At 45.6% G+C, this 23,113-nt stretch overlaps 1 protein-coding gene across 1 annotated transcript in view; it reads left to right on the forward strand.

The window, feature by feature from the left end:
• The window catches only part of LOC101864491, a 29,770-nt gene extending 14,039 nt beyond the window's left edge, over positions 1 to 15,731 (forward strand). The window contains exons 11-17 of the mRNA XM_005111139.3: positions 753 to 854; positions 1,600 to 2,778; positions 3,783 to 3,887; positions 4,224 to 4,388; positions 4,853 to 6,037; positions 6,461 to 6,832; positions 8,914 to 15,731. Of these exons, the coding sequence (XP_005111196.1) occupies positions 753 to 854; positions 1,600 to 2,778; positions 3,783 to 3,887; positions 4,224 to 4,388; positions 4,853 to 6,037; positions 6,461 to 6,832; positions 8,914 to 13,437 (7,632 nt within the window). The 3' untranslated portion in view covers positions 13,438 to 15,731. The remainder of the gene's footprint in view (positions 1 to 752; positions 855 to 1,599; positions 2,779 to 3,782; positions 3,888 to 4,223; positions 4,389 to 4,852; positions 6,038 to 6,460; positions 6,833 to 8,913) is intronic.
• The last annotated feature ends 7,382 nt before the right edge of the window (positions 15,732 to 23,113 follow it).

The raw sequence follows: 23,113 nt of genomic DNA on the forward strand, positions 1-23,113 counted from the left end.
TTATTAGGGATCTTAGGTGGGTTGAAACATAAATTGTAATGACTTGTAGTTTAGAAATAAATTGTAATCGCCTGAGGAGGTGAGATACAAAGTCTACCACCGGAGCTGTCGTGTTTTGAGATTTTTCTGAGCAGAGTAAGTTTTCGGGATGATGTAGTTAAATGTGTGATGTTATGATGATTTTAAGGATATCCTCTATAAACATAAATTGTAAATTCTTGTAGTTTAGAAATACATTTTAATCGGCTGAGAACTGTCTTGTTTTGAGATTTTTCTGAACAGAGTAAGTTTTTTGGGATGTAGTTAAATGTGTGATGTATGATGATTTTGGTGGTATACTAGTAACTCAGGCAACTTATTGTTAGGGATTTTATCATCTTATCATCTTTCGTAGGTTTAAAATAAATTGTAATTACTTGTAGTGTAGAAATTTAAATTGTAACCACCTGAGCGGGTGAGCTGCAAATTTAGCACCAGGGCCGTCTGGCTGGCATTAATTTAGGTCAGCGGAGAAGGAATGTCTTTCAAGGCATCGTTGAGATTTCGTCTAACAGGGTTTTTAAACAAATTTTATTCTTTCTTTTTTTTTAACCCTTGCCGTCATATTTTGGGGGAAATTAAAAAGAAACTGGGTGGTAAACATCGCCAGTCGGCGAGATGAGGCGGCAAAGTGTTAAAAGGGGAAGAAAAATGAGTACGAGTTCTTTTCTTCAGGAAAATTGATCTTCTGTTTTCTTCTTTTTTTCCCTCAGCCTTCGGCGTCTTCCTCCCGCTGTTCCACTCCAGTGAATCCACGGGCAAACCGCGGTTATGACGGCTCCACCTCCCTTAGAGCTCGCGCTATTCTACAGGCAGTAAGTGTTGGACTCTGAGGGCTACACTCTCTCTCAATAGTTGCATTGTTGTCATTTTATTTTTGACAATTGTTACGTTTTAAAGTCTTATGAATTTTCATGCCGCTTTCGCTATAAGTGAGTATTACAGTCTTATGTGCTCTTGATGAAAACTTATGTGGAAACACTTGTGTGCAGAGCATAAAAGCTTTTGTTCAGGTGTATCTTTTATTTTGAGAGAACCGCAATATAATGATCTGAATTTCTGATGCAAATGTTGTAGTAAACCTTTCAGCTCAAGCGGACATTTATTTGGAAAGTGTTGTTAAAATATTTTGGGTACGTGGGGTTTTTTTGTCTCCTGAAAGATAAACTCTTCCCTAGTTTGTTGCTTAATGATTAACAATGCCATTGGTTTATGAAAGCCAGTAGTTGATTGACTTTGAAGAAAGGTTGAAGGAGGTGGGGATTACTGAGATTGGAAAAAGCGGGAAAACTTCCAGAAGAAGCTTGGGTGGTTGGCGAGTGCTCTGGTGTGGTCTGCTTCTTCTTTCCTATGAAACATCTATCGTCCTTATCTCCCCTTCTTCTTTTTTGTGTATGTTACTCTCTTGTGACACCTCTAATCTTCTGGCGCTCATATGACCTTATACAGTTGCGAACACCGTAAAACATCTACTTAACCTTTTAAAAAAATGTGTTGGGGGATAGTATTTGTCTGTAAAGCGGGCTGTTTTTAAAAAATCGTTTGTGCTGTATTCATCAGGCTGAATCCAAAGAAGCGTCTCCGATGAGAGACGTGTCAAGGTCGGGGTCGGAGGCCCCTCCGGACCTTTCTACCGAGGCAGCAGAGTCGGCCGGCCAGAACGGCAGACACAAACAGCAAAGCGCTAAGAAGCGAAAGCGCTCTAATTTCTACGGGGGCAAACGCAGGCGTTTGAAGCTACCCGTCGCCACCACGGCGAAAAATTCCCTTCTGTCCAACGCCGAGGAGGCAGACAGCTCTACATGTGATGCAGCAGAAGAAGAGGGAGGTGCGGACGGTGCCAAGAAAAATGAGAAGGCCCCGGACTCGAGTAAAGATGGCAAAGTCGGCGAGGTTCGGGAAAACGGGCTGCCCCCTTCAGAAGGGGAGAGAGATCGTGACTCTGTAAAAAACGGCGCTCCTAACTGTGATAAATCCACGCCACGGCAAACTAGCGGCACATCATCTCCTGCCACACCATCCGAGAATAACCACCAGAAATGCCATAATAATAATTCTAGCGACACACAGGAGAACAGCGGTTCACCGCAAGGCCCAGTACAGCAGAATTCAAAGTCACCTCCACCACCCTCAGGAAATAACATGAAGTGCTCCGATGCAGATGTCTCCATGGACACGAGTGACTCTTCTTCAACAGTCAAATCCAGAAGTTGTGATAATTCCATGAGTAATTCAAATACGTCACAGCTCGAAACAAGTGCAATTGGAATGGACAGCGGTTATTCAGAACTTGTCAAAAGTGAATCCGAGGTGAAAGAGGAAGTCTGCGATTCGAGCTCGCCCCCGCCGGCGTCCCGGTCTCCTCTCGTGAAGCACGAGGACAGCGTCAAAGTCGAAGCCAGTAAGTGCAATGGGAGTTCCAGCTGTCCTTCCAGTGATAAGTGTGAGGATGTTAAGGTGAAGCAAGAGGCTCGCGATTCTGAATGTAACGGTGAAACGGATGTGAAACCGTCGGATGGAAAGGACAAAGTGGAGAGTTCGTCGACCGCAAAGTTGGAGAAGGTGATGAAGGAGCTTGACAACGTGAAGACGGAAGACTGCTGCGGAGGGAAAGAGGTCAAAGAGGAGGCCGAAGCCGGGGCTTCCTCGTCGGACGTCAAAGTAAAAATGGAGCAGGCAGAAGAGAGTGAAGAGAAAGAAGCGATGGAAGAGGAGGAAGAAAGCGACGAGGAGGAGGAGGTATGTGCGGACAGTCTTTTGATGTTTTATGCTTAGGATTATGAGCTCAATGTCTGTTGTTTAAATCAGTTTGTTCTATATTCCACTGACTGTTGAGTAATTTGATTTCGTATCAACTTGTTTTTGTCCTTGCTTTGCTGCTCACCTGTTGGAAATTAGTGATTGAAAAACTTTTCCTTTCGCTACTTAAATTACTTGGCTAAATAAAATACACAGATTCTGCAATTTAGTAAATTCAACAGTTATTATTTTTTTAATTAAGAAAGAAAAGTTCCTCCATACTGACTTGTAACCTTTCTCAGTTTCTTCTTGATGAATGTTACTCTACAGGAGATCATGCCGGAAGTTTGGTGTGTGGGTGGTTTGCGGGTGTTCTGGTGTGGTCTGCTCCTTCTTTCCTATCAAACATCTATCTTCTCTATCTCCCCTCCTTCTTTCTTTTTTGTGTTTGTTACTCACTTGTAATACTTCTAATCTTCGGCACTTATATTATGACCATATTATTGTTTTGCAAGTGCCGTAAAACTGTTACTAAAACTAAAAGAAGTTTGATGTGAACTTTAGTTTAGTAGATTTTGGTGTCCAAGTTGTGTTGTTGTGCTTCGGTATGTGAGGAAATGTTGGTTTTGTTTCATTCGATTTTGAGTGTGTGGTTGGTGGATGCACTGGTGTGGTTTGCTCCTTCTTTCCCATCAAACCTCTGTCGTCCTTATCTCCCCTCTTTTTTTTTGTTGTGTTTGTTACTCCCTTGTAACACCTCTAATCTTCAGCACTTATTTGACCTTATTGTGTTGCAAGTGCCATAAATCATAAAACACTTACTAAAACAAAATTATCTCTCCCCTTTCTTTTTTGTGTTTGTTGTTCTCTTATAACACCTCTAATCTTTGGCACTTATATGACCTAATTGTGTTACAAGTGCTGTAAAGCTCTTACTAAAGCAATTTTGAATTTGATTGCGTATAACGTGTTTAAAAAAAAATTTTTCATAATGTTTTTCACAGATACCTGAATTGGGCTCCATTGAGCTTGTGGCGGAGAGCATGGAAGAAATCAAAGCTCTGATGCATAAACTGTCGAATCCTGAGCCAATCAGGCGTGGGAAGAGGGTGAGTGGGTCACTCGTGTTGTGTCGCAACATGTCTTTTTATGGGAGTCTTTCCAGTGTTGACATTTTCATGCGTATGGGTGGTTGGCGGGTGCTCTGGTGTGGTTTGCTTCTTCTTTCCTATCAAACATCTATCGTCCCTATCTCCCCTCCTTCTTTTTTATGTTTGTTACTCTCTTGTAACACCTCTAATCTTCGGCTCTTATATGACCTTATTATGTTGCAAGTGCCGTAAAACACTTACTAAAACGAAACTGTGAAACCTTTACTAAAACTAAACTATAAACCTTACCGTAACAAAGAATAAGTTGTGTAACGATGCGGTGTCTGTGCACAGGTGTACCCGGGAACAATCAAGCCCTGCGAGGTGGAGCTGTTGGACAACGTGAGTCGGTTCCACGAGGAGCTGGTCAAGTACGAGCGCAGTCTGTTCAACGCTCGCGTGCAGGCCCAGGTCAGGCTACGCAAGGATGTCGAGACCTACGTCGAGCCCAAGATCGAGGTATGTAAATTAAACGTAATGTCGGTCTCCCGATAGGATTGAGCCAAATGGTTGAGGCTCTTGGAAATTTTGATAAAACGACCACAGGTTCATGAATGTCCAGTGGGTGGTTGACGTGTGCTCTGGTGTGGTTTGCTTCTTCTTTCCTATCAAACATCTGTAGTCTTAATCCCCCCCTCCTTTTTTTGTGTGTTTGTTACTCACTTGTAACATCTCTGATCTTTGGCGCTTGTATGACCTTATTGTGTTGCAAGTGCCGCAAAACATTTACTAAAAAGTAGTGGTAATATTGAGTAGTATTTTGTCTTCGAATGGATGCCAATTATTGAAAACTTTTGTACTCTGATGGAAAGTCAAGCCTGCAAGGCCATGGAGTCTAAAGAGGGACTGGAAACACTTCTATGTTACTGAAAAACAAGATCTGTAATTAAAGTTTTTGTATGAATTCTTTCTTCTCTAAACAGGAAGCAAAAGCTTGGGACAGTGAACATTCTCTGAGCTCGAAAGACTCGAGTGATGACGAAGATTCCGACACACAAGAGCCCCCTAGCAAAGCGGAGCCAGTGGAGCCAGCAGAAAGCACCAGGAAGTCGAAGAGGACGAAAGCGAAAGCGTCTGTGGCGGCCACAGCGGCACTGCTCACGTCGGCTGCGACCAAACTCTCCTCAATCACCGGAGAAGGAACCGAGGACTCTAGCGACAGTTACGAGTTGGACATCAGCTCGCGAGGTCGGCTCAGAAAACGCAGGATTATCCCTAATAACACGGAGGACACAGGCCTGAAGAAGAGGAAGAATAATCTTCTGAACCAGGAGGGTTTATTGCCGTCCTCCTCCTCCTCCCCCTCCTCCTCCTCCGCGCTGCCTTCGTCTACCGTTGACTCTGCGCCGCCGGCGTCTTCACCCCCGCTAGTGTTGTCGTCATCTTCGCCGTCGGCCGGGACTGCGGTGGTCACGCTGCCCTCTGTGATCCAGCGCCAGCCCGGCAAGCCCTGGCCCTCGCACATCATCTCCATGCTCCAGACCAGCACGGCCAACCCGGCCATCAAGGCCCAGCTGTTGTCCAGCCAGGCGCCACGGCCCGCCAGTCAGGTGGTGCACCTGGTTGCCCCGTCGTCGGACGGCACCATGAGGGCGCTGCGGGTGGCCGGCAAGCCCAACATGATCATTTCCCCGCAGAGTCTGGCCAACGTCCGCTTCGTGTCCAGCACAGGTGTGGTCAGCGTCCCGCGCAGCAGGGTGGTCAGCTCGTCCTCGGCCCAGTCCTCACACCCGGTCATACAGCAGCTGCTCCTCAACCAGGGCCGCGCCCAGACCCCTCTGCAGTCCCACAGCACAGCGGCGGTAGGTGGTCAAACGTCCCTGGCTACGGGACGCAGTCTGATCTCGGCGCCCGTCTCCCACACCCTGGCGGGAATTTCCGGTGGCGGCGGTGCCGGCGGAAGCATCACTCTGCAGCCTCAGCCCGGCGGTGCGAAAACAGCGCGGGTGATGACCACTACCTCTGTCCCCGGTACGACGGCGCCCCCTCTGGCCAGTGCAGTGGTGGTCACTCAGGTGTCCAGTTCCATCATGTCGCAGGGCGGCAAGCAAGTGCTGGACCTGGGCAGTCTGTCCGTCTCCCAGATACAGCAGCTGGTCAAGAATCAGGTATGATGGTCGTCTTACATTGTAATAAGATCTAATAGATAATACTTTATTTTCTCTGTGGCTATAATGGCATCACTCCACCCCCACTCTTATATTGTAATAAGATCAAATAAATAATACTTTATTTTCTCTGTGGCTATAATGACACCACCCCCCCCCCCCCCCACACCCTTATAATGTAATAAGATCAAATAAAAAATACTTTATTTTCTCTGTGGCTATAATGGCACCACTCCACCCCCACTCTTATATTGTAATAAGATCAAATAGATAAATAGATAATACTTTATTTTCTGTGTAGATTCCGTATTCCCCTACCCTCTCCAGCTGTTTTTTAATGTATTATATGTGGTCTACTAAAACTAAGCTTTTATGTGTATGTGGTTCCCTGTAACACAAGATTGTTGTATTATCTCTGCACAGGCCATACAGATCAACACCGGTGCCGGCCAGCCCACCACCTTACTCTTAACCACCGGCCTACAGCAGTTACGGGCAGCAAGCAAAGGGAATGTCCAGACAGTTCAACCCAACATGCCTCAAATCCGGCCCGTTGCCCCTCCGATGCAGGGCATCAAGATCAAAGCCAGCGATGGGAACGCCTCCTCCTTACTTGCACTCTTCAACAATGGAGGAGGAGAAAAAGCTCAGAATCCAGTGGCGGCGTCGGCACAGCCCCAGATCTTGCTGAACAACAAACTGAACCCGTTGCTGACCATATCGCGGCAGGTGGCGCCGCAGGCTGCCGGGATGATTCGCAGCTCGACCGGCCTGTTTCAGACAGGGGGTGATCAGGTGAGTTGTGTTTGGCGGCCTCTAGTGGTTCAGCTCTTGGACTTGCCACCATAAAGTCGTGGGTTTGAATCCCTGTCAGGAGCTGGAAGTTGAATTCTTGGGGAAGGCTCTTTCACACTGGGATGTAAATCTTCCAGCTTCTTCTGTTTTTTCCGGCTGACTTGCCATTGGGCCCCAGCTTTTATCAAAAGTCTATTATAAGCAATACATATTATTTATACTAAATAGAGATTATTTGTTGTAATAGATGGAAAGAAACAAATATAATTTAGTCTCACTGTATTCTTATTTCAGTCGGTGCACATGCGCAGTAAATTTCCCGCCTTTTTTTTTTTTCAAAACCTGTTTACATCCCTGTACACAAATTTTGCTCACTTCAGCCTGGAGAGTAGGTACCTGGTTCTAGACAGAGAAAGATTTTGTCAGTTTGTTAAGTGTTTTGGGTGGGTGCAGTCCCACAGCTTGCACTGTATGTTTCCTGGGAAGCTGAGATTGTTTCTGAGTGTGCTGGGGTAATAATGGTTGTCTGAGATTGCTTCTGAGTGTGCTGGGGTAATAATGGTTGTCTGAGATTGCTTCTGAGTGTGCTGGGGTAATAATGGTTGTCTGAGATTGCTTCTGAGTGTGCTGGGGTAATAATGGTTGTGAAGCGCAAAGGGCATCATGTTGAAGAGTGTGGACGGATGTGTGCAATATTAATGTAATTATTATTTATTAATGTTTTAGAGCAGGATGGAATATATATGTGTGCACATAACATTATGATTTCTGCTCGCTGTATTCTACTGCTTGCAGTGTTCTTTTTACCTATCAAGCAGATTAGCACATACAGAGTTGGCCCTGAAGGATCCCGATTTTTAAATTAGAAAAAAAAAAAAGTGTAATCTGTAGCTGTCTTTATATATGGTCGCTTTTAGGCACAAGGCGGCTATCCCGATAAATGCTGTTTTTGAGAAAATCAAAGTTAAAGTTTTTGGATCCTTATACAGTCTCTTTAAAAAACAAGGAAAGTTTTCTCCATGACCAAAGAAAATATACACGCCAATGACTCTAAACTTCTCCTATAGGTTGGGCAATGCCCACTTTTGGTGTAGGTCAAGATTTCTGGAAACCCCTGAAATCTGGGTTAGCCCGCTTGTCCTTAAAAGCGACCAAGCACTGAGTGGCTTTTCCTCATGTTTGGTTGAAGCTCTCAGGAATGCTGTAGTAAATACTGTCAAAATTGTCCCCGGCAGCCATCCATTGTCAATGAGAGAAGTGATTTTCTTGTGCAGGTGGGTGTCATGGACTGAGTCGTGAGAACTATGTGTCACAACATGGTGGAATCAGGCTCTCGTCACTTTTTGGGGCATTTCGGATTATTAGTATCATCTTAAAGCCTGTTCGTTTGTCTTGCTTTTAGTGAAAAGAATATCCAGCTATGTTGTATGTAAGTCTAAATATTTGCGATTGAAGGAGGTCAGAGTCGCCTGGTTTCAGAGGTGAAATTAGTGAGAAAATAAGTCACCAAAGTTTGGTAATTTCCCTAGTTGAGAGTCCTTGGAAACTGAAAATTTACATTTTATGTGCCTTTAATCGATGTTTTTCAGCAAAATCCACACACAAATGTGTTTTTACAAGGCTATAAAAGGTGTTGAGCCAAAAAAAGACAATTACAAAAAATATTGCCCGTCAGCCAAAAAATGCCGATTTCTTTTGATTTCTTAATTTTGACGAGCGCCTGTTTTCACCATGATGCCCCACTTATAAAGAACGCAAGGAGAGAAGTTGTTGGTTATTTTGAGGGAGGCATTGCGCTGCCGAGAGCGAAATGCTCGCAGCTAAAGGGATTTGAAAACAACAACAACAACATGTTTTTCTTTTTGTTTGTGTATATTTATTATTATTATTATATATCTGTCTCTGTCTCTCCCTCTTTCTCTCTCGGCCTCCTTCCCTCTCGCACTCTCTCTCCCTTTTCCCCCTCCCCTCCCTCCCTTTCTCTCCGTCTCTCTGTCTCTCTCTGTCTGCCTGTCTGATTCTTGAACAGGTGGTGTTACAGAAGGTTCAACTGTGTGGGTTTTTTTTCTTCTCCTTCCCAGGCGTCTCTCCTGCAAAGTGGCATGACGCGTCCAGTGAGACCAGGAGCTCTTCAAGGAGTTACAGTACGCGCTGTAGCAGGAAGTGGTGGTGTGGTGGCTCAGAATCTCGGCGGCACCCTTGGCACAGCCACCGTGCGAATGTCTGGCGCCGGTCCCGGCTCTCAGCCGCTGGTCCGCAGCGTCACCGTCCCCATGAACAGCAACAACAACGGCAGCGGTGGTGGTGTCGTCGTCGGCCATCATCAGTTGGGGGCGGCCCCGCGCATCATCAGCTCCCTCCCTCCCAGCGCGACCATCAGGACATCTTTGGGGAACCTGGCGGTCGTCTCTCAGTCCTCCGCCAGAGTCGTGGCCCCCGTCTCCATCGCGCCCGCCAACTCCTCTTCTTCCGGCGGGCAGCAGCCCCCAAATGTTGCGGAGAAGCAGAAAGCCAAGATCATCACCGTTCCTCTGGCCAACCTCTCTCCCATCAAGAAAAAGTACGCCAACAACGTCACGGTGAAAGCGCTGCTGGAGAACAGGAGCTCCACCAAAAAACCGACGGAGGAAGGAATGGAAAATCTAAACCCAGCCGGTATTTCCCAGTCACCCACCTCCCCCGACGCGCCCACAGGGAGCGACAAGGACAATAACAACACAATGACTGCGGCCTTCGCTTCCTCCTCTTCAGGGATATCCGCAGCGGAGATCAGCGGGAGCGAAGGTGGCTCATCTTTGAGTGAAATGCTCGAGTCGAAAGCTGCGTCGGAAATGTCTGTTGTGAATGAGAGTAATTTTGCAGCAGCAAATGCAGTGGTGGATGAAAATGGACATGGGAATTCAGGAGGGTCATCTATAGATGATGCCGAGTTGACTTCTCCCACTGCTATGAAGGTTTCCGACGAGGAAGGAAGTGTTTTTTCCGACGGTTCGGTGGCTCCCCCTGGTGCTGCCGCCACTGCCTCTCTCATGGCTTCGGGAGTCATGAACTCATCAGTGAGTAGCAGCTCTGCATGCGGCAATATTCCTCTCCGCGAGCCCTTGTCGGTGGACACGGCCATCCAGCCTCTACTGGCCTCTTCGGTGCAGGTGACCCTGCCCACTGTCAACATCAAGGTGCCCTCGCCCAACACCCTCCCCTCTCTGATGCACAACAAGAACAGCACCACCATTGTACAGTCGACCAAGGTGCCCATCCCCGCACCCACGCGGGAAGAGCATGGGGGAAGCCCACTGTCCACGCACGCCCCTGTCAGCCTCATCGCGCCGTCGCCTTCGTCGTCCATCGTGTCCCATATCAGCATGCCCCAGAATAGTAACGGCAACCTCGTTGTCGCGGCGGCCGCGGGCCACACGGGCGTGGTGGTGCCGTCTCCTGTAGCGTCGGAGGTCAAAGTCATGAACATGAATCCCGGCCGTGTGATCAGCAGCGTGGTGCAGCCCGTGGCAGGAACTGCTCTTCCTCCTCCCGGGGGAGCCCCCGTGGCTCGGAACGTCATGCTCAAGGTCATGCCCCAGAGCGGAGGCTCTGGTCAGTTTGTGCAGGGCTTTATGACCTCGAAAGGTTTCCTCATCCCCCAGCCAAATCTGGTGCAGGCGCAACAGCAGCAGCAACAACAGCAAAACAGCGGAGTGATCTTAGCTTCTGTGTCTCAAGCTGGTGGGCCTTCTGCACAGCTGCAAATAAACTCGGCGTCTTTAGCTGGAAACAGCGCTGTACAACAACAACAGCAGCAGCAGCAGCAGCACACCGTGCTCAATGCAGCCGCAGGCACTCAGACACAGCAAGCTGTTGTTTTAGCGCAGCAGCAACAGCATCAGCAGCAGCAACAGCAAAATATCGTTTTGGCAGGACTCCAGAACATGGGTACCTCGGCCTCGGTCAGGGTGTCTCCCATGGCCGGCCAGAACACGAACGGTACCGGTGCGGTGAAACTCATGTTTGTCAACCCAGGCGGGGCTGCCGCGGCCAAAGCGGGAAACGTTTTACCGACGGTCAACATACAGTCGGCCGCCGCCGTCGGAGCCCAGCTTACCACGAGCACCCCAGCGGCAGAGCTGGTCAAGCAGATCGCCAACAACACCCAGCAGGCTTCTCAGCCCGGTCTGAACAAGTCGCCCGTGGCGGGGGGCGGGCAGATCAACAGCAGGCTTTTGCCCACCATGCAGCTGGTGGGTCGAGGGATGGTGAAGAACGGAGGGCTCTCCGGGCACACCGGCCTCGGCCTGACCAATCAGAACACTTCCGTGAACGCGGCCAACGTGGTCTCACCCCAGCTGGCGGCGCAGTTGCTGGCTCTGCAGCAGGGCAACAAGACGGTGCAGCTGCAGCAGTTACAGCAGCAACAACAGCAGCAGCAGCAGCAACAAGCGACGGGCAGCATTGTTTTGACGGCGAAACCGGGGGCGAACCAGGCCGGCACTTTGCAGGGACAGAACAAGCCCAACGTGGTGACCCTGCAGCTCCAGCAGTTTGGCCAGGTTCTTGGTAACGTCGGGGGCGTGACTCAATTGCAGATGGGTGGGGCTGGTGACGGCCAACAGCAACAACAACAACAGCAGCAACAGCAACAAGTGGCCACCCTACAGAAACAGCAGCAGCAGCATCAGCAAGCCGGACAGCCGACAGCCAAAGTGGTGCAGCAGGGTCAGATCGTCCAGCTGGCCCTCAACCCACAGTCCAGCCAGGTGGCCCCTCTCATCGGCATCAGCCAACAGCAGCCGGCGCAGACGGTTCTGACCACCGGCCCACAGGCCACCCCTCAGGCCATCCTGGGCCAGTCGGGACCTCGGCTCATCCAGCTAGCCGGCCAGCTCAGCCCCCAGCTCCAAGGTTTGCCCAACACGGGGCAGATCCGAACCCCGGGCAGCGTGATCCTGCAGCCCCAATCTTCCATTCTGCAAACCTCCACCATCCTCCGACCTCCGCACCAACATCAACAGCAGCAGCAGCAGGCGTCTGTTCTCCAGACTCAGGTTGGACTCTCAGCTCAGACGGCTGCCATGGCGACAAAACCAGCTCTTCCAGGGGGAACAATCCTTCAAGGCGCGGCCAGACCGCCGCATCAAGGTGCCAATCAGGCGGGAGTGGTGTCTCCATCGGATCAGGCGTCGGCACTTCTTAAATCAGCCGCCATGTCTATGGTGTCCAGCAATGTGACGCAGTCGCAGATTCAGTTTGTGCTCAAGCCGAATTTCGCGGCCGCCTCTGGTGCCAGTAATGTGGCCTCTGTCACCAGCTCTCGCGTGCAGCCCTTGCAGAAACTGAACCCCACGCTTGTGTCTCCGGTGAAAGCCGGGACCACCACCCAGTTAATGAGACTGGCGGCCAATCAGCAGCAGATGGCTCTAGCTCCGCCCAACCAGAATCTAGCGAAGGTTCCGTCTATGTCCATCGCCAACTCGAACTATGTTTTGACGAACCCCGGTAGCTCCGCTGTGTCGGTGGAGAATCCCTCCGGCTCTCAGGTGATCATTCCCAACGCTGCTACAGGTCAAGTTCTACTGTCTCCGATAAAATTCTCTCCGCAAAACGTTCGGGCTAACATCATAAGTCCCATCAAGTTTGTGAACCCAGTGTCCTCGTTAGCAGCATCCGGTCCCATCGCTGTACAGCCATCCAGTCAACAAGTGATGAACACGCTGCAAGGAGGACAGCTCACTAGCCCCAATCAGCTCACCAACCAGATGAAACCGACGGTCATCTACGCTGGTCAGCCTGGCTCCAGCGGACAGGATTCACACCCCGACGGCGGTAAAGTGGCTCAAATTCTCCTCAGTCAGCCTCTGGCGAGTGTGGGTGTCAAAGCCCAGCAGGTGGTACAGCCAGGGCAGCAGGTGTCGCTACCGGTGTCCAGTGGCTCAGGGCCGGTCACCGACTGGGTCAAGAAGCAGCCGCTGGTGTACAAGATCGGAGAGCCGTATCTTTCGTCCGGTGTCAAACTCCCTGCTCCCGGCGGACAGTCCAGCGGTGTGCCTCCGTCAATGTCACCCGATGCCGCAAGCCACGCAGACGTCAAACTGTTGGTGCCCCCAGCTGCCATCGAAGCTTCGGACATCATGGCGAAACAGGAAGCCAAAACGCTGGTCCCCTCAGCGGCTCAGAACTCGGTGAATCAGCCAGGACTTGGTGCGGGAAGCGCGCAGAAGCCCGCGCCGACTGCGACCCCTCAGCAAAATTCCAGCACTGTGAACGGCGTGCACAATAACAATGCCCAGTTCTCTTTCTCCCTGACCGGGCCGAGCGTTGTCAATTCGGTGATGAAGCAGAATTCTTCCAAGAGCGTGGCCGCCGTGAACGGGCAGCTCGCGGGTGGAGGCGGCAGCGGTTCCGGTGCACAGGCCAATGGTGTACCGTCGTCGTCGTCGTCGGACAAGGTGGGCGCTCGCCGGAACACGTTCAGTGCCGGCCAGGGTGTGTCCCCTCCTAAAGGCAACGGAGTACAGCGGCACCTGTCTGTGGACGATGGGTCTCTGACTTCAGAGCAGATGGACGAAAAAGAGGCAGCCTTAAATTTGCTCACATTTGCAAACCAGAGCATATGAGCGGGTAGCTCACAGACATAATTGACTCTCTTCCCTCCCTCCTTTCTTTCTGTCTGTCTGTCTCTCTTTATTTCTTTTCTATACAGCAGTATCAGCTTTTTCGTGTACCTGACAGAGCAGTTACCTCTGCGACATCGTTTCTTTGATTGAATTATATGACTGTTAAATTACAGAGGTAGCGTGGAGAAGTGTGTGTGTGCAGAAACAGCAAAAGTGATTTTTGTTCCTGTCCTGTAAAAAAATTGTGTGATTTACAGGGCTTTGTTGGAAATGTGCCGTTGAGAAGTTCTGCCAGATTATTGTGATGTGTAGATGGCTTGTTGTTATACATTCTCAGTTTGTGTGCCCTTCCGTCTGTGCTTTGAATAAGGTTGATGCTGTTTGAAATTGGATAATCAGAAAATTTTGATTTGGGAGGAAGAAGGTTACTGGTGTACAGACTGACACCAACGAGACTTTAAAGAAGTGTTCGCTGCTTCCTGAACTACTGATGATGCAGCGCTTGTTCGCTGAGAAAATTTGCTTTGATAAGTCCCCCAATATGTTAAAAAATTTTTCATCAAATTTTTGTTGTTGAAATCTTTGGCCTTCCTGATACTTTTGTGCTGCTTACTGATGTCCATGTCCATGTCCCGCGGTGAGACTCGGTTGTGAGTAGCTTTGTCGACTGAGGGTTTCACCGAGAGTAGAGGGGGGAATTATATGGGCTGTAGATGTTGAAGGAGTTTGTTGTTGTCCCTCGAAACGGATTTTGGACGGATAAATTTGTGAAATTGGCCCTTGACAGTATGCCGCAATCAGATCATATTATCAACTGTTGAGTGTAGGTCTCCGTCATATGTCACTTTTCAAAGTGGCGTAGGGCAGAGTCTTATACAAAGCAGTCCATCATGTGAATATGTATTCAGAGTAGTTTTGAAAGAGCCTGTTGTAAGATTTTGATCAGGGGGAGAATTTTTTGTGTTTTTTGGATGTGTGCTTCTGAGTGTAGATATGTTAAAATAATGTAACTTTTCAAGGTGACCTCTTCAAAATTCGGGACGTGACTACTTTTACCAAGTAGATACAACGGTTCTGAAATTTGACAGGTCTTTTGTTTTCTTTTCACAAGCAAAATTATTTGTTTGAAATTAGCAAGGGATAGATAGCCTTCACAGAGATCCTTTTTAGCTGCTCTGCTGTTATTTTTTTAGCGTCTCATACAAATAGCCCACTGTTGTCTACAAAACCATGTGACTGGCAGCAGTACTTGAATAATGAGGTGTTTCAAAACCAGCATTTGCCCTGAGACAGAGTTGTACCCCCCCCCCCCATCCCCCAATCCTGTTTAACTTTTTATCCCCGAGGGGGGTAAACCCTCTACGCTGCGGCCCCTCTTTGGTGCTAAATGTAAAAATGACAACAGGTCATTAAATCGAAACTAGCAAACCTATTTTGATAGTTCTTCATCTAATGAATGAACTTCTGGTATAAGAGACCTGTATTTGGCAATTGCTGAAAAGTAATTTGACGTTGAAGTCGTCGTAAAGGAATGTGGTTCGGACTGCGAGCAGCTGGGAGCGACTTGCTGGAGATAAAGAGTTAAAAACAAAAATTACTGAGCCCCAATATTTTTTCAGCAGCATAACTTGTAGTCCGTGAGTTTTTGAGGTGCTGTTTTGTTGTAATCTCTCCTTTTGATCCGTCTAAGCCGTCTATAAGTTTCCCCTTTTTACAAATATAACAACCCAAGATACAGACAATCTGAAGCTTAGATCGTTGTTGTTTGTGGTGATTTAAAAAGTAACTTTTTTTGGGGGGGGGGGGGGGGGGGGTTGGCCTTTTACCAGAATATTTCAATCTAAAGATTTTCTCCCATTATCTTGAGCCAAAACTGAGCTTAGAGTTCTGGATCCTGTCAGTATCATGTTCTTTATAACCCTCTTGTCATCTTCTCCAAGCTTGCGTTTCCCGATTGACCCGATTGGAATACTGAAAAAATGTTAATTTTTGGGCTTCTTTGAGTTTTTCAGCACCGAAACTGAATATATTTTTCTCAGTGTAGCATCATAAAGAGTTTTAATTGTAACTCTTTGGAAATTTTTAACGCCACTGCTCGAGAAGCTTGTTTTGTTTCTGGACCAATAGCTGTACTACTATATCATACTCTTTGCATAGAGCGATGAAACTGGGGGGGGGGGGGGGGGGGGGGGAGAGCTGTCTGTCAATCAATAAAGTGTACATCTCATATTTGCAACAACAGTTTAGTCTACATTTTGCCCCTTTGATAAGTGTGGTCTGGTTGTCCTTGTAAAGTAAAAAATATTTCGAGAAACATAAGAGAAAACTATAAAAAACAATTTAATTCAGTCGATTAATATTTTAATTTCAATCGTGTAGCTTTTTTTATAATAATAATAATAATAATAATAATAATAGATAGCATTTGTATAGCGCATATCCCCGCTCAACAGCAGGCTCTATGCGCTTTACACTCTTTAGAAATTTACACTCTTTAAAAATTTATGCTTAGAATGATCCCCCCCCCCCCCCCCCCCCTGGTGATTACAATTCTACTGCGATACGGAACCTATGCACTTGAAAGTCCTCACTACAAGTTGAGGGGTAATGTGTGATAGGGATGGAGTCACCTCCCAAAAAATTTTTTTGCATGGGCATTTGTCAAATGAGCACGTCAGAAACATAATGTGTCAATTGTAATGTATTGTTGTTCCTGTCGGAGCAGTTCATGTGCAAATCCTGTAAATGACACCAATAAGTTATTTTTTCTCCCTGTAAATAAGCTAGTCCCTTGTGATGTACAGTACTGTATTGCCGATGTGCCTTGTCCCGCTGAAGTGCATAATTCTTTTGAATCTATTCTTTGTTTGTTGTGTTGTTTTGTCATAATTATGGGCCTTCATTCTATGTTGCGTTATGTTTCTGTGTATGTGTACGACGGCCTCAGAGCTGGACAAATCGGAAACGGATAAACCGCTGTCTGTTTGGTCGCTTTTAAGGACAAGCGGGCTAACCCAGATTTCATTTTCAGGGGTTTCCGGAAAACTTGACCTACACCAAAAGTGGGCTTTGCCTGCCCTACCTATAAGAGCAAGTTTTGTTTCATTGGTGTGTATATTTGTTTGGGTGTGGAGAGAACATCCTCCTTGTCTTTTAAAGAAACTGAGCATGGGTCAAAGACTTTACCTTCCATTTTCTCAAAACAGCATCATGTTTCGGGATAGCCCCCTCGTGTTTAAAGGCGACCATATATATAGCTCTTGAGGTCGTGCTTTGTTGGTTTGGATTGGATCAAGTCCTCGTGGGGTCAGCGTTCTGTTCATGACGACGCTGTGTCTATTGCTAGGCTCCCCGTCATGATTGTGTGAGTGAGAGAGGTGGGGATTTCCATGTATTCTTTGTGGGGACTTTTTGGTTAGGATTACTGACTCTAAATGACACGGTAGAGGCTGTCTTCTCTGAGGACTTATTCATAGTCCTTACAGTTTTGTCATTTGCTGGTGTGCTTGAATGGTCAGATCAGATCAGATGTGGGTTGAAATGTCTTATTTACAGGCCCTCAGATCATTGTATTAATTTTTCTTTTCTTGTGTTGTTTAGAAGAGAAGAGAATTGGTCGCTTTGAAGGACAAAATTGGCTAACCCAGATTTTGGGGGTTTCCAGAAATCTTGACATACACTAAAAAAGTGGGTATTGCCCTACTACCTATAGGAGAACTTTGGTTTTATTGGTGTGTATATTTGTTTGGTTATAGAGAAAACTCTCCATGTCTTTTTAAGAAACTGTACAAGGGGCAAAAACTTTATCTTCGATTTTTTCAAAACAGCATTTCTCGGGATAGCCCCCCCTTGTGCTGAAAAGCGACCAATTTAGATGGGAAGCTGGTGGAGTTGAAAGTCTGGGTAGGTTGAAATGAGGAAAAATAAACAGTCAATGGTCCCATCCATATATTATAATGTCTCTGACATTTCCAAACTGATTGTTTTGCCCCACTGGTGAGGAATCTTTTTGTCGCCTGTTTTAGTTTTCGTTCAGGTTGGTGTAGTTCTTTAACATGTCTCTGACGATAGTCACGTAGGACTGACTCTGTCGTCGTTCAGATTGGTGTAGTCCACAGTAGTTCAACATATCTGACCGTGGTGTAGGATTGGCTCTGTTTTCGTTCAGGTTGGTGTAGTTAAGTTCAACGCGTCCGCCCACGGTGTAGGACTGATTCTGTCGTCGCGTGCCCTGTGATTCAAGCACCTCAACTACTGTACTTTTTGATACAACGGCATCTCGTGTGTCTCCGTCTCCGTGTGATGGAGAAAAAAAAAATCCTTTCAGTATTATCTATTATTAAGTGCTCATGTAGTATCCCGGGGAAATGAGCCCTCTTTCACTCTTTCACTTTCACTTCAGCTGTGTACATAAGATAATTTACGCATATATATATATAATCAATCCCATTCCTTGTACACATACAGTGGGCACATAACGATGTTTCTCTTCTAGAGGGAAAGTTGTGGCCGTGACATCATTTGACACTGAAGTTTTAGTAAAAGTAAACTTGAGCTCTATATTTGGTGCTTACTCGACCAAGAACACACCTGTATAAGATCTCCACTCTACATGGGGTCATGATTTAAAATTGAGGCGGTTGGGGGGGAGGGGGGGGGTGTGCGTCGAACTTTACTTTTACTGTACAGCGAAATTCATTGGGACCTTCAGCAGTTGTACTTGCTTTTAAAGGTGGGATACCAACCAATGTCTTTTGATGGGGTGGTGAGCAAGCATACACATCGGGTCTTTGTATGTCGATGAAGTCAAATCTTCTGCTCACCTTTTTCTATGCGGTTCGGTTCTCTTGAATTAGCCATATATATATGCTGAGAAGGATGAGAACAGTTCCACCGATCGTCATTCCTGTTTGCCCTTCAGGGGGAAGTGGTCCTGATCCCCCCAATTAATTTTTAAGCAGTTTGTGTGCATGTGTAGGCTTGTGGAATCTAGATGAATGTATCATTAAATGCAAGTAAATTTTGTTTGTTTTTTTGTTGCTGTTTTTTTTAGTGGTAGAGACGTATGTATGAGAATTGGGAGTGGTGCCCCGGTTATAGAAACATAACGACTCCAGCTTTGGAGCTTGCGGTGATTGATGTGATGGTGTGCAGTTTTAGAACTAGTTCTTGGAGGCTTCTCTCTCTCTCTCTCCGCCTCATTCCCCCCTCTCTCTCTCGCTCTCCTTCCCTCCCTCCCTCCCCCTCTCTCATCCCTCTCTCTCCCCCCCTCCCTCTTTCTCTCTCTCTCTCCCTTCTCTCTCTCTCTCTCCCTCCCTCCCCCCCCTTTCTCTTTCTCTCCCTCCCTCCCTCTCTCTCTCTCTCTCTCCCCCCCCCCCTCTCTCTCTCTACCACTCACCTGCAGGTTATCCCGCCTGTTTGCTGAGTGAGCGGCCGTGACTCTAGGCTTGTGGCTAGGCTTTAGATTAGTAGTGTGTGTTTGCGGAGAGGACACTAAACTTGGGAATTCACGTTTTGAGCTGCGCGTGGATTCATCATGTGTCTCACTCAGTGCCTGTGTTTGATTAGATTTGAGTGTATGCGAGTGCTATATTTGATTTGGGTGTGAATTCACTTGGTTTTTTTTGTGTGTACAAGTTCATATTTTTATTTTGATGTGAGTTGGTCATGTGTTTGATTTGTATTTGAGTTTGTGTGTGGCAGTGAGAATCTCTCGTGGAAGACTTTCCTCAATTTGTGTCATTTAGTTGAGCTGTACTGTAGGTGCCATGCTTGCAAATCGAAAGTTTCTTTCTCCATCACTTGAAAGTTAAGTGAAACCCCCCCCCCCCCCCCCCGAAACCCGGTTTTCTCATTGAAGGGGGGGAAAAAAAGGTTCTTTCACCTTTTAACACCTTGCCATCACAAGGCTCATATATATATATATATATATATATAGTAAAATCCATTGCCATTACAAAGCCAAAGGCATTTTGGGGGAAAATCCATAGAAACTGGGCGGTAAACATTGCCGATCGGCGAGATGTGTGACGGCAAAGTGTTAGGAGGTAGATGTACTTTCATGATCATCTGTAGTAACAGCAGTGTGCATGTTGGAGGTGTGTGGATGATGAAAGTGGCGGGTCTTGTGTTGTGTCTCAAGACTGCTGGGATGGCGAGTGACGACAGCGTCTATATTCTACTTCTATGTGGGAATAGGGGATTCGAGTTTGTGGAATGGCTTGCATTGTTTTACTGTGCATCAGAACATCATTGTCACTTATATAATGCTTGTCTCTCAGTCGAGGCATGGAAGAAAATCCTGTTGAGAAGTGAATGTTGTTTTTTTAAAAAATCCTGATGTCAAGTCGAATTAGTTTCTTTTGTGTGCATGGGAAACCAAGACAGTTATGTAAAATTATTTACAATGTCAAGTTAAACTACACGGACTTATGCAATCTTCACATATTGTCATGTTAGTCAGTGATGATTGGAAAAGAAATTGGATGTTTGTGTGTGTGAAAATGAAAAAGGCAAGAAATAAAACTTTTTTTGTCACACAAAATTCATTAATTCTTTTTGCACGCTCATCATCAAATTTTCAGCAATCACACCAGATTTAAATCAGAACTTGCCTCAAAGTTGCAGTTGCTAAAGCTAGGGCTTTGATAAGTTCAAGTGAAATTAAATGCCTTTTTTTTTTCTTTTTTTTTTTCATTTTATTGTATTGGCTTGAACCTATTTTTTTTTTTCCCAGCTTCTTTTGAGCTCATTTGTTGCGGGCATTTCTGTTTACATCTATCATTATTGTTTAGAAACATTTCGAATTGATGACGTAAATATATATGAATAGTTTCTTCTGATTTCACTTCATTTCAGGAAACATTTTTCCACAAATGACAACATTTTTCCGGTCAGTTCAAAGTTTCCCAATATAAGCGTGTGATTTTCTTTGTCTATACCTGTCTGCAAAGTACTTCCAGGTCGCAGGTCGTCTCTTACTTTTTTTTCCGTAAGACATGCCTCGCGCCGTTCCATGTTCTCGAGTGTAGAATGTCGTCACCAAATGAAACCTATCTGTTGATTTCACGTTTGTTCGTTTGTTTGTTTGCAAGTTTTGTTGTTTTGACGATGCGGAAAGGTAGCCTACTCTGTCTACTGTGTCTGAAGCAAAGGTAACCCGCACATTGTGTCCCCCACCCCCCTTCCTTCCCCCCGGAGTCCCCATGTCCCAGAGTGACCACTTAGCAGTGTGATGTATGTCGAAATTTTTTCCAGTGGTGTTATTATTGTATTGGACATTGGAAGTTAGTTTTCTTGGGCATTACTTGTTTTCAATGGGAATTTTAACTTTTTGACGTTTTGTGTGCAAGCGAAAACTAATTAGGGACTTTGAAAAAGTGGCGGCATCAATGCGCATCTCCTACCTGTACCAGAGCCGTATTTCCTTTGCACCGATTCTGCAATCTGTAATTTCCTTTACTTTGTGTGATGTGAAGGCGTTAACGCAGCAAGCTTTGACTTTCTCATTCTCTCTCTTTCATCTTCATCTCAATTTCATCTCCCATTCTTAGAATAATAAAGTTGTCTTATTTTTTATATCCAGTATTTTCGATGTTGACACATAGCATAAAGCATTCCACTCTTTAACCATTGGTTTTTCATTTGTTCTCATTATAATAAAGATGTTTGCCTCCCCCCCTGGAATACATTTGTACATTTTATCCATCCTTCTCCTCCTCCGTTCAAGCCAATAAAGTTGTTACCAAAATTTGGGGTGTTCCCGAATTGTTTTGTAAATCATAAATTATGTGTACATGTATGCGTTCCGTTCAAACTTAAACTGTGGGTGGTTGGCAGCAGGTGCTCTGGTGTGGTTTCCTCCTTCTTTTTTCCTATCACAAACATCTGTTGGTGGGTGGTTGGCGGGTGCTCTGGTGGGGTTTGCTTTTTCTTTCCTATCTATCAAACATCTATCTTCCTTATCTTCCCTCTTTCTTTTTTGTCTTTGTTACTCCCTTGTAACACCTCTAACCTTCTGGCACTCATATGACCTTATTGTGTTGCAAGTGCCGTAAAACACTTACTAAAACTAAAAACTAAAACATCTGTTGTCCTTATCTCTTCTTTTTTTGTTTGTTATATATATAGAGGTGTTCCTTTACGTACATTGGCAAAACCTGGCGGAGCAACGGGGTTCAGCACAAGGTTTGACAATTATTCTTACTTACTCAGACTACTGAACATGATTTTATTTTCTAAATTATTTAGAGATTCGGGTGAACTTTGATTAGTTTTAATCTCTCCCCCGCGGTTTTATGAACCCCGCATAATTTAGCAAAATGTGATATTAAAAATTTTTGGGGCATAATTTCTGATTATTTTCCTATATCATTCTTCGAAAAAATTATCAGAATCACATAATTTCACATTTTTGGGCTGTTTGCATAATTTCAGAATTTTTTTTTGCATACAAACCGCGGGGACAGATTAATAATTATAACTACTAGATCTAGTACTAGCCGAGGCCTCTTTCTTTGCTTTCTGATTGTCAAGTACACAGGACATGGAAATGTATGAGAAGTAAGCAAAGGATGGTTTGATTGTGTTCTGTTCCCATCATTTTATTCAAGAAAAACTCTATAATTATGCAAACTGAGCCCCAAAAATGTGAAATTATGCAATTCTGTTAATTTTAACAAAGAAAAAAAAAGTGAAATTACGCGGTTCTGTTAATTTGAACAAAGAACGATAAAGGAAAATAATCAGAAAAATTTTTCAAAAAATAATCAAATTTTGCTAAATTATGCGGGGTGCATAAAACCGCGGGGACAGTATGTTACAATGAGAATCAGAGTTGCATACAGGCTACAACAATAAAGAAAAAAATCTTATCAGAGCTTGTGGAAACGTACATGATGTATGCGCATGGTATTCAACATTTACGGATGATTTTGTGTAATGCACCTTGAATTAATGAATCAAGACTGTTTTTACAGTAAAAATTAAGCGCAGCAACTTCTCTATGATTGGCCTAAAAGTTGGGGTAAAATCTGGCCAATTTCAGGAATCTCGACTTTTCTGGAAAATTCTGCACCTTTGTACAATATGTTGAATAAATAAATCATCTACAATTATTAGCAAACTTGAGTTTGTAAGCCACACAGGTTTCTTTTCGTTTAGTTTTAGTAAGAGTTTTGTGGCACTTGCAAAACTATTAGGTCATATAAAAGCTAAGATTAACCCTATCGGTATACCCTGGGATCATTTTGTACCCCCGAAGTCATATTCTTCACATTTTAGAATACTTCTAGTACGAAGATCTCTTTGAAACTTTCAGTATTTCTCAAAAAACATTTTGACAGACTGCGCGTATGGATCGGATTAGCGGGTAAATTTCCTCTTTGGAAAGTGGTCGCACAGAGTTCCCCACGTCGTATGGATGCGATAGTAAAACGGATAGGGTTAAAGGTGTTACTAGATAGCAACATACGAATAAAAGAAAGGAAAGATAAAGATAATAGACGTTTGAATGAGAAAGAAGAAACAAACCACACCAGAGCACCTGCCAACCTCCCACTTTTCTTTTCGAAATTTTTAAATTTCTAAAGTAGTAGGGAGAAAAGACTGGGTAAAGAACGCCAAATATTCAGCATCATCATACTTTATTCTACAGGAGGACAAAAATCACCAAATT

Source organism: Aplysia californica, unplaced genomic scaffold, assembly GCF_000002075.1.
Source record: "Aplysia californica isolate F4 #8 unplaced genomic scaffold, AplCal3.0 scaffold01012, whole genome shotgun sequence".
Lineage (NCBI taxonomy): Eukaryota > Metazoa > Mollusca > Gastropoda > Aplysiida > Aplysiidae > Aplysia > Aplysia californica.